General features: G+C 39.3%; 1 protein-coding gene across 3 annotated transcripts in view; it reads left to right on the top strand.

Annotated features, from left to right (window-relative positions):
* Positions 1–10828, top strand: part of TENM1 (teneurin transmembrane protein 1) — a gene marked incomplete at both ends in the record, with an annotated part of 571653 nt that extends 560825 nt beyond the window's left edge. For all 3 annotated transcript variants that reach the window (XM_082681806.1, XM_082681807.1, XM_082681805.1), the window contains 4 exons: positions 1464–1851; positions 2703–3923; positions 4503–4645; positions 10070–10828. In XM_082681806.1, the coding sequence (XP_082537932.1) occupies positions 1464–1851; positions 2703–3923; positions 4503–4645; positions 10070–10828 (2511 nt within the window). The remainder of the gene's footprint in view (positions 1–1463; positions 1852–2702; positions 3924–4502; positions 4646–10069) is intronic.
* Positions 10829–12435: the final 1607 nt, after the last annotated feature.

The raw sequence follows: 12435 nt of genomic DNA, 5'->3' as shown, positions 1-12435 counted from the left end.
CCTTAGGGAGATATATCAGAATTCCCAGGGGTGAACAATTTTTATTTTTATTGAAAGATGAGGCTTAAATGCTTTTCAATTAGAAATAGGGTTTGAGTTCTCCCTACAATAGTGTTCTTTTTATGTCTATATTTAAAATTAAAATAAGATAAACCAATATCAATGAAGCACCCATAACGTGCAAAGCATTATACCTCAACAAATAACTGTTTCTGAAATACAGATCAGTTTGGGGGAGAGGGCTTGCATAACCAGAGAAGTCTTCACTGTTAATGGCATGTTTCCCTAATATAGTTTAAAACACGAATTGCAGAGCAATACAGTAGTCCCCCCTTACCTGCGGGGGATACGTTCCGAGGCCCCCAGTGGATGCCTGAAACTGTGGATAGTATGGAACCCCATATATACTGATATTTCCTGTACTATCGGGCGGGTAGCAGATACAGCGTGGATACACTGAACAAAGGGATGATCCACATCCTGGGAAGGACAGCGTGAGATTTCATCACACTACTCAGAACAGTGTGCAATTTAAAACTCATGAATTGTTTATTTCTGGAACTTTCCATTTAATATTTTCAGACAGCAGTTGACTGTGGGTAACTCAGAAAGCAAAACTGCAGATAAGGAGGGGACTACTGTAATAGTAATATTTTATATACAACTTTTCAGAAAGACACCTCTATAAAGTCAATAAGTATTTTTTGGTGACTAATACTTAATATGTGGCATGCCCTGCCCCCCATTTACCTCCCTCCAATCCACCTCCACATTGAAGCAATAGTAACCTTTCTGGAATACCTACTGGATTGCCCTGTCCTTCGATTTGCTTTCAGCGTTTTCCTTGTTGCCAGCAGGTTAAAGTCCAAACTCCTTAGCGTGGCTTAGAAAGCCCAGTGTGATCTAGATCCAGCCTACCTGCCTGGCCTCAGCTCTTGCCATTCACCCACCCCTTCCAACACACCCATACTCTGGCCACACAAAATTCCTGTCATTCCCTGAAAAAGCCATGTTCTCTTTCTTATCCTGACCCTCACAGTGCTATGCCCTGTGTCAGGAATACTCTCCCCATCCTGTTCCACCCACCACCCTGCCTTTATCTGGGCAACCCCTAGTCACCCTTTATGTCTCAACTCAGATGTCCCAGCCTCCAGGACGCCTTTCTTGACCTCTTAAGTCTGAGTTAGCTGCTCTTCCTCCGCTTCCCATAAGCGCCCTGTACTTCCTCTGTCATAACACATTTCACACTATAATTGTCTGGTTATTTGTCTTTCTCTTCCATTAAACTGTAAGTTTAAGATAGACACATTATTGCCCACTACTGCATCCACTAGGGTCCACCACAGTGCCTGGCACACAGTAAGTGCTCCATAAATTTGTGTTGAATGGATGAATGTGTATTTTCTTTAATCTCCTGAACTCCAATGGTACTATTATGCTGTCGTGCCTTTGTCTCGTTTCAGTCTGTGATGCTTCTCTTACATAGCCAGCGGCGTTATATCTTTGAGTATGACCAATCGGATTGTCTGCTCTCAGTCACCATGCCTAGTATGGTGCGCCACAGTTTACAAACCATGCTTTCAGTGGGCTACTACCGGAACATCTACTCCCCACCAGACAGTAGCACTTCTTTTATCCAAGACTATAGTCGAGATGGCCGACTACTACAGACCCTGCAGCTGGGGACAGGGCGCAGAGTTTTATACAAGTACACCAAGCAAGCAAGGCTGTCCGAGATTCTCTATGATACCACCCAGGTCACATTAACATATGAAGAGTCTTCTGGAGTGATTAAGACAATACACCTGATGCACGATGGCTTCATTTGCACAATCAGATACAGGCAAACAGGTTTGTTGTGAAAGGGTGGTGATGTATACAACCACATAAGTCTTATGAAATTTTTGCTGGCCACAGTCTGAGATATAAGCATTAACCTATAGACATTCTTCAATTCAACCAAATTTCACTTGCATTATCAAATTATCTTCCATTGAAAATGAAAAACATAAGTGACATGAAAGCTGATTCCTTAAAAACATACAGTACATTTCTCTTTCTGTGTCTCAGCTCTCAAGAAAGTTGAGTTCTAGGTACCTAGTCTAACTGTGTACCGGTCCCTACTCACCACCAAATCTTCCCAAAGATGCAGCTGCAAGATATGAGTCTCACTGAAACTAACTCAAGCCCTATATAACCTCTATAAGCCTCAGTTGATGGCAACATGTCTTTAAAAGTCACAACTTTTGATTATACTTCATCCTTTCGGTTTATAAAATGCCCAAATCCAGTTACTTGAATGCTGGAATTGGTCAAAACCTGACCCTCTGACTTTGTAGCACAGGTTAAATAAACTGAAAGTATTTTTGTCTGTAATTGTTTTTAAAAAAACATGTTTATAATATCAGTTTCATCACCTCAACTACTGGATGGGTTATTACTTCTAAAGTTCCTATAGTTAAATTATTCTATAACTATAATATACAGTATTTAAAATTTTTTCATATTTGGTGACCACAACTATGAGAATATATATATCTATGAGATGAGATGCCCAGGCATTAGATATCAGAGGTCAATCTCTAATATTTTATTTTGAATGTAAAAGCATCCATACTAAAGAAAAGAACACTAGAACTTTCTGATTGTTCAGTGTTGAGCGCCTAGCTTTGTTCTCATTATTTTTATTTTGATCCCTTCAGGACCTCTTATTGGGCGCCAGATTTTCAGATTCAGTGAAGAAGGCCTTGTGAATGCTCGGTTTGACTACAGCTACAACAACTTCCGCGTCACCAGCATGCAAGCTGTGATAAATGAAACCCCTTTGCCCATAGATCTGTACCGATATGTTGATGTCTCTGGTAGAACAGAGCAGTTTGGAAAATTCAGTGTAATTAATTACGATTTAAATCAGGTCATAACTACTACAGTGATGAAGCACACCAAGATCTTCAACGCCAATGGACAAGTCATTGAAGTCCAGTATGAAATCCTAAAGGCAATTGCCTACTGGATGACTATTCAATACGATAATATGGGCCGAATGGTAATATGTGATATCAGAGTAGGAGTAGATGCCAATATAACAAGATATTTCTATGAATACGATGCTGATGGGCAACTTCAAACTGTTTCTGTAAATGATAAAACCCAGTGGCGTTATAGTTATGATCTGAATGGCAACATCAACCTCTTAAGCCACGGGAATAGTGCTCGTCTTACTCCTCTCCGATATGACCTCCGAGATCGCATCACCAGACTAGGAGAAATTCAGTATAAAATGGATGAAGATGGCTTTCTGAGGCAGAGGGGAAATGACATATTCGAATATAATTCTAATGGTCTGCTGCAGAAAGCCTACAATAAGGCTTCTGGCTGGACTGTGCAGTATTACTACGATGGGCTTGGGCGACGTGTCGCCAGTAAGTCCAGCCTAGGACAGCACCTCCAGTTCTTTTATGCAGACCTTGCCAACCCCATAAGAGTTACTCATTTGTACAACCACACGAGCTCAGAGATTACATCCCTGTATTATGATCTCCAAGGTCACCTTATTGCCATGGAGCTAAGCAGTGGTGAAGAATATTACGTAGCCTGTGATAATACAGGAACCCCGCTAGCCGTGTTCAGCAGTCGAGGTCAGGTGATAAAAGAGATACTGTACACGCCTTATGGAGATATCTATCATGACACTTACCCTGACTTTCAGGTCATCATTGGTTTTCATGGAGGACTCTATGATTTCCTTACTAAATTAGTGCACCTGGGGCAAAGAGACTATGATGTTGTTGCTGGTAGATGGACGACGCCTAATCATCACATATGGAAACAGTTGAACCTCCTTCCTAAACCATTCAACCTCTACTCTTTTGAAAATAACTATCCAGTTGGCAAAATTCAAGATGTTGCAAAGTATACCACAGGTATTTAAACGGTGTAACACTTTATGCTAAGGTAAAGAGAAAACTCGTTTATCACATAATCTCAATGCCTTTGTAAATATGCTTCCTCTTCCTGCCAGCTAGCCCACAAGTTATTGTGCAGTCACTCTCTTCCTTAGTCTTCTAGAGTGAGCAGAACTGTGTATGTTGGCATAAAACATGATGCTTTTGCATCCCAGTACATTTTCTCTTTCCTTTTAAGCTTTCTTTTTGTAGTTTTCACTCTTAAAAGTTTCTACAAATAATTTCATAGAAGAAAAATCGGGATTCTGTTGCATCAAGTAAATCTAATATCACAGTCTGTGTGGCCTTATTACCACTACCACATTGAGAATTTCCACACAGTAAACTGAGCTGATCTCTGTGATTATCCATGAATCAAAAGCTTTCCCTGGGGAACGGATCATATGTTTTGGAGTGGGTGACATAAGGGGGAGTTTATCCCTAACTTACCATTGGCTAAACATATCGAAGGCAGGAGAGGCATCTTTCAAGCTTTCCACAAAATTTGTAAAGTATGGGCTTTAAAATCTTTTTTTCTTTTAAATTTTTGTCTCACAGACATTGGAAGTTGGTTGGAGCTATTTGGTTTCCAACTACACAATGTACTACCTGGATTTCCCAAACCAGAATTAGAAAATTTGGAATTAACTTATGAGCTTCTACAGCTTCAGACAAAAACTCAAGAGTGGGATCCTGGAAAGGTTAGTATATGTTTTACCATCTCTATTTAGCTGAAAAAAACAGAAGAGCATCCAACACCGTGAAACATATATTTGCTTACTTATGTTTGAGTCTTCTTGAATATTCACTTAAATGTCCATGATTAATAAGGAGGTAGAAAAAAGCTTCCATGAGGAAAGGATCAGGGAATTGGAGCTTTGGGAAAAGAAAAGACTAATGTGTGACTTGATGACTGCTGCAGAAGAAAAAAGTGGAACTGAACTTTAACAATTCTAAAATGGGCTACCAAGGGCAATTATGGAGGGGGACTTCCCTGGCGGTCCAGTGGTTAAGACTTTGCCTTCCAATGCAGGGGGTGTGGGTTCGATCCCTGGTGGGGGAGCTAAGATCCCACATGCTTCATGGTCCAAAAACCGAAACATAAAACAGAAGCAGTATTGTAAAAAATTCAATAAAGACTTTAAAAATGGTCCACATCAAAAAAAATCTTTAAAATAAAAAAGGGGCAATTATGGATTCTATATAGAGAAAATTGTTCACTAAGAGACCTAAAACATCAGATCTCCAACTGCAAAATAATTCAGGGCATAGTGCATTAAGAGCATGGGAATAACAAATTAAATTATTCTGATAAATGGGACTTCCCTGGCAGTCCGGTGGTTACGACTCTGACCTCCATTGCACGGGGCACAGGTTCAATCCCTGGTTGGGGAACTAGGATCTTGCATGCCTCATGATGCAGCCAAAAAAAAAAAAAAATTATTCTGATAAAGAAAAAGTATAAAAATACAAACACATGGGCTTCCCTGGTGGCGCAGTGGTTGAGAGTCCGCCTGCCAATGCAGGGGACACGGGTTCATGCCCCGGTCTGGGAAGATCCAACATGCTGCGGAGCAGCTGGCTCCCTGAGCCATGGCCACTGAGCCTGTGCATCCAGAGCCTGTACTCCACAACGGGAGAGGCCACAATGGTGAGAGGCCCACGTACCACAAAAAAAAAAAAAAAAAAAAGGAGGCTAAACAATACACTACTTAATAATGAAGTGATCACTGAAGAAATCAGAGGAAATCAAAAAAATACCTAGAAAAAAATGACAATTGAGACACGACGACCCAAAACCTATGGGATGCAACAAAAGCAGTTCTAAGAGGGAAGTTTATAGCAATACAATCCTGCCTTAAAAAAACAGGAAACATCTCAAATAAACAACCTAACCTTGCACCTAAAGCAATTAGAGAAAGAAAAACAAAAACAGCCCAAAGTTAGCAGAAGGAAAGAAATCATAAAGATCAGATCAGAAATAAATAAAAAAGAAATGAAGGAAACGATAGCAAAGATCAATAAAACTAAAAGCTGGTTCTTTGAGAAGATAAACAAAATTGATAAACCATTAACCAGACTCATCAAGAAAAAAAGGGAGAAGACTCAAATCAATAGAATTAGAAATAAAAAAGGAGAAGTAACTGACACTGCAGAAATACAAAGGATCATGAGAGATTACTACAAGCAACTCTATGCCAAGAAAATGGACAACCTGGAAGAAATGGACAAATTCTTAGAAATGTACAACCTGCCAAGACTGAACCAGGAAGACATAGAAAATATGAACAGATCAATCACAAGCACTGAAATTGAAACTGTGATTAAAAATCTTCCAACAAACAAAAGCCCAGGACCACATGGCTTCACAGGCAAATTCTATCAAACATTTAGAGAAGAGCTAACACCTATCCTTCTCAAACTCTTCCAAAATATAGCAGAGGGAGGAACACTCCCAAACTCATTCTACAAGGCCACCATCACCCTGATACCAAAACCAGACAAAGATGTCACAAAGAAAGAAAACTACAGGCCACTATCACTGATGAACATAGATGCAAAAATCCTCAACAAAATACGAGCAAACAGAATCCAACAGCACATCAAAAGGATCATGCACCATGATCAAGTGGGGTTTATTCCAGGAATGCAAGGATTCTTCAATATACGCAAATCAATCAATGTGATAAACCATATTAACAGATTGCAGGAGAAAAACCATATGATCATCTCAATAGATGCAGAGAAAGTTTTCGACAAAATTCAACACCCATTTATGATAAAAACCCTGCAGAAAGTAGGCATAGAGGGAACTTTCCTCAACATAATAAAGGCCATATATGACAGACCCACAGCCAACATCGTCCTCAATGGTGAAAAACTGAAACCATTTCCACTAAGATCAGGAACAAGACAAGGTTGCCCACTCTCACCACTGTTATTCAACATAGTTTTGGAAGTTTTAGCCACAGCAATCAGAGAAGAAAAAGAAATAAAAGGAATCCAAATCAGAAAAGAAGAAGTAAAGCTGTCACTGTTTGCAGATGACATGATACTATACATAGAGTATCCTAAAGATGCTACCAGAAAACTACTAGAGCTAATCAATGAATTTGGTAAAGTAGCATGACACAAAATTAATGCACAGAAATCTCTTGCATTCCTATACACTAATGATGAAAAATCTGAAAATGAAATTAAGAAAACACTCCGATTTACCAATGCAACAAAAGAATAAAGTATATAGGAATAAACCTACCTAAGGAGACAGAAGACCTGTACGCAGAAAATTATAAGACACTGATGAAAGAAATTAAAGATAATACAAATAGATGGAGAGATATACCATGTTCTTGGATTGGAAGAATCAACACTGTGAAAATGACTCTACTACCCAAAGCAATCTACAGATTCAATGCAATCCCTATCAAACTACCAATGGCATTTTTCACAGAACTAGAACAAAAAATTTCACAATTTGTATGGAAACACAAAAGACCCCGAATAGCCAAAGCAATCTTGAGAAAGAAAAATGGAGCTGGAGGAATCAGCCTCCCTGACTTCCGACTATACTACAAAGCTACAGTAATGAAGACAGTATGGTACTGGCACAAAAACAGAAATATAGACCAATGGAACAGGATAGAAAGCCCAGAGATAAACCCACGCACATATAGTCACCTTATCTTTGATAAAGGAGGCAAGAATATACAGTGGAGAAAAGACAGCCTCTTCAATAAGTGGTGCTGGGAAAACTGGACAGCTACATGTAAAAGTATGAAATTAGAACACTCCCTAACACCATACACAAAAAAAAACTCAAAATGGATTAAAGCCCTAAATGTAACGCCAGACACTATCAAACTCTTAGAGGAAAACATAGGCAGAACCCTCTATGACATAAATCACAACAAGATCCTTTTTGACCCACCTCCTAGAGAAATGGAAATAAAAACAAAAATAAACAAATGGGACCTAATGAAACTTAAAAGCTTTTGCACAGCAAAGGAAACCATAAACAAGACCGAAAGACAACCCTCAGAATGGGAGAAAATATTTGCAAATGAAGCAACTGACAAAGGATTAATCTCCAAAATTACAAGCAGCTCATGCAGCTCAATAACAAAAAACAAACAACCCAATCCAAAAATGGGCAGAAGACCTAAACAGACATTTGTCCAAAGAAGATATACAGACTGCCAACAAACACATGAAAGAATGCTTTAACATCATTAATCATTAGAGAAATGCAAATCAAAACTACAATGAGATATCATTTCACACCAGTCACAATGGCCATCATCAAAAAATCTACAAACAATAAATGCTGGAGAGGGTGTGGAGAAAAGGAAACCCTCTTGCACTGCTGGTGGGAATGTGAATTGGTACAGCCACTATGGAGAACAGTATGGAGGTTCCTTAAAAAACTACAAATAGAACTACCATATGACCCAGCAATCCCACTACTGGGCATATACCCTGAGAAAACCATAATTCAAAAAGAGTCATGTACCAAAATGTTTATTGCAGCTCTATTTACAATAGCCAGGACATGGAAGCAACCTAAGTGTCCATCAACAGATGAATGGATAAAGAAGATGTGGCCGATATATACAATGGAATGTTACGCAGCCATAAAAAGAAACAAAATTGAGTTATTTGTAGTGAGGTGGATGGACCTAGAGTCTGTCATACAGAGTGAAGTAGGTCAGAAAGAGAAAAACAAATACTATATGCTAACACATATATATGGAATCTAAGAAAAAAGAAAAGGTCATGAAGAAACTAGGGGCAAGACGGGTATGAAGACACAGACCTACTAGAGAATGGACTTGAGGATATGCGGAGGGGGAAGGGTAAGCTGTGACAAAGTGAGAGAGTGGCATGGACATATATACACTACAAAACGTAAAATAGATAGCTAGTGGGAAGCAGCCGCATAGCACAGGGAGATCAGCTCGGTGCTTTGTGACCACCTAGAGGGGTGGGACAGGGAGGCGTGGGAGGGAGGGAGACGCAAGAGGGAAGAGATATGGGAACATATGTATATGTATAACTGATTCACTTTGTTATAAAGCAGAAACTAACACACCATTGTAAAGCAATTATACTCCAATAAAGATGTTAAAAAAAAAAACAAGAAAAAACAGTATACAAGGGTAATGAAGCAAAATAATAAATATTACAGAGAGAAAGTCTCTGGAAAAATAGGAATACCAAAACATTCAAGGTTCGGCAGATAATTCCATCACTTAATGAGGTACAAATGACAACAAGAAAAGAACTTTATCTTTTAGCTGAAAGAAAGAGGAATATCTGTGTTTGCCAAAAAAAAATGGCTTTAACAAAATAAAACTGAAACTTGGGGTGAGAGGGCTTGAAATTCAAGTATAAAAATTATAAAGGAAACGAAATTCTAAATAAGTACTATAGGCTTATCCCTTTTTGTAAATACATATAACATGTAAATGCTTTTTGTAATTAAACGTCCTGAAAAAAGTTTAACAAAATTTTGAAAATTTCTGATGCTTTGCAATGGATACTTGGAGGTTCATTATTCTCTTCTCTTTATTTCTTAGTATGTTTGAAATCTGCCATAGTAAAAAGGTTTTTTTTTTAAATCCACATAAAAAGATCCATGGACTTGCTGATTTGCCCTTGTGATTTATAAGGTCATAAGCTACTTGAAAGCAAGAATGATGCCTTATACCGTCTCTTTATACCTCACTGTGGCTAATGTATTACTCTACATCCAATAAGAAACAGCTAGTCAGTGTCCGTTGAATGGGTAAAAATAAAATGTCTTTGTTTGGGGGGAACTAGACCCACTTAAGTGCCTTTTAGCTCTGTGATTCTGTGGTATCAAGTTTTAACGTATTTGCTTATGCTTAACTCTTAACTCACCAAGATATCAAGAAATATATGCCAGGTGATCAAGTCACCTGTTAGTCTTTTCCAAAGCTCTGGTGAAGAGATTCCAAACGTGGCTTGTTTTTAAATCACAAACCAGCAAATTAGAGAGAGAAGGAAGCAACCTGGCAAGCCTTTGCTTTCTACAGTGACCAAGCGTATGCTAGGTGTCTAATCGTCTGCTGCCTTTGCTCTGTGCCTTTCTTCTTTCCTAGACCATCCTGGGTATCCAGTGTGAGCTCCAGAAACAGCTCAGGAATTTCATTTCCTTGGACCAACTTCCTATGACTCCCCGATATAATGATGGACGGTGCCTTGAAGGAGGGAAGCAACCAAGGTTTGCTGCTGTTCCTTCTGTTTTCGGCAAAGGTATAAAATTCGCCATCAAGGATGGCATAGTAACAGCCGATATTATAGGAGTAGCCAATGAAGATAGCAGGCGGCTGGCTGCCATTCTCAATAATGCTCATTACCTGGAAAACCTACATTTTACCATAGAGGGGAGGGACACGCACTACTTCATTAAGCTTGGGTCTCTGGAGGAAGACCTGGTGCTCATCGGGAACACTGGGGGGAGGCGCATTCTGGAGAATGGTGTCAATGTCACTGTGTCCCAGATGACTTCGGTGTTGAATGGGAGGACTAGACGGTTTGCAGATATCCAGCTCCAGCACGGGGCTCTGTGTTTCAACATCCGGTATGGGACAACTGTCGAAGAGGAAAAGAATCACGTGTTGGAGATCGCCAGACAGCGTGCTGTGGCCCAGGCCTGGACTAAGGAGCAAAGAAGGCTGCAAGAAGGGGAAGAGGGTATCCGGGCATGGACAGAGGGGGAAAAGCAGCAGCTGCTGAGCACTGGGAGAGTACAAAGTTATGATGGGTATTTTGTTTTGTCTGTTGAGCAGTATTTAGAACTTTCTGACAGTGCCAACAATATTCACTTTATGAGACAGAGCGAAATAGGCAGGAGGTAACAAAAAAAATCTCTGCCTTTGCGTCACCAAAGACTGCCTGTTTTTAAAACATAAAATGGTTTATTGTATTGGTTTTCTAGATCAGAACTCTGTATATGTAAATATGGAGGAGAAACATATCCAACTGCCTTTCAATGTGACGGAAGATGGTATTTTAATATTGTTTGTTTAAACTCTTTAAGAAATGACAGAGATTTTTAGTTCTTGTGTGGCAGTATTCAAAATAACACAAGTAGAACTCAACTAAAAAAAAATTTTTTTCAGCAAGCACCGCTTTCAATTTGTGGAACCATGCCGATGTTCAAATATAAAGAAAGAACCCAAGGTTCTCTATGTCTGTTGTGACACGTGGTTTCATATTCAGCTTTTGGCAGAACTTGCGGGCTATTTGAAAGGTGGTGCAATCATATCTGAACCTTGCATTTTGAAAGACTGCCAGCTCTTTCACATGTTCCAGATCTGTTATAGGAAACTTTGAAAGAAGTGTAAAATGTCTTCGGCCACCATCTCCTAGAGTCAGGACCCATTTGCCCTTCATCCCTGATGATTCCTCCTTGCTTGTTGAAATAGATGCCATGTTGTTGTGCTGTGTTTTGGCGTGTGGTGGCTGGGTTCTGTCTACCACGCTTCCCTGTGGGTGTGGTCACCAAACCCAATTGCCACTATTTGCTCGTGTGTACATGATACCAAGGCAGCTGGCCAATGTAACTCCTCCCACCCAACTTGTTTTGACTACATTTTGTACTCAGTTGTCCAGCTGTATTAGTGTCATGAAAACATAGCTTTTATTAACCTGGGTAGGAATTTCTCATTTATATATAGGGTGTGTTTTGGTCATAGTTTCACATTCGTGATTCAGTATTTATACACTAATCCAATGGTTTTGTGCACATGAAAGGTAATTTACTACAAAGTGTGATTCTGGTACAAAAAAAAAAAATAGGCTTTCACAGGCATACATGCCTGGGATGCCGACACATTACACTCACTACTACTGCAGAAATTCATAAGAGCCAAAAAAAAAACCTTTAAAAAAAAAATAGACATAGTACTAAGGTGAAAGGAAAGTACCAAAAAGGGAAGACCAAACTAAACATCACGGGAAGTTGCTGCCACATTGTTTCACCCCACTTAGATTTATCTTTCAAATGTGCAATTCTGTATTGAACATCTCCCAGCCATAGGAAATTTAATTAAGTGAGTCCTTTCCAACCTAAAACATTTCAACTAATTATAGAGAGGCAGACTATTTTTTACTAAGATAATTTATATGGTTAGTTATTTTAGTTCTCTGTCTTTGCCCATTTATTTTTGATTTAATCATCTCTCCTGCCTAGGAAAATAGCTATTTTCCAGGAAGGGTTATTTTGTTCTACAATCATTTAAAATGCAGAAAAGATCAGGATTAGTGTTAATATCAGCTGCAGTTTCTCAATCTGTATGAATCCTGTCGTAAAAGAAGCCCCTTGGTGAGCTGGGAGTTTTGTGCCCAGTGACAAAGAGACAGTTTGTAAACTGCTGTGCAATTGTAAGTTACCACAAATGAAAATACAGGACAGCACAATGTGGCCTGTGGAAAATTCTCCTGAGCCAGCTTCAGCACTTTC

This window comes from Grampus griseus (assembly GCF_964374135.1).
Source record: "Grampus griseus genome assembly, chromosome: X".
NCBI lineage: Eukaryota > Metazoa > Chordata > Mammalia > Artiodactyla > Delphinidae > Grampus > Grampus griseus.
The sequence above is the reverse complement of the archived record's forward strand: the minus strand, read 5'-3'. Positions and strand labels throughout refer to the sequence as shown.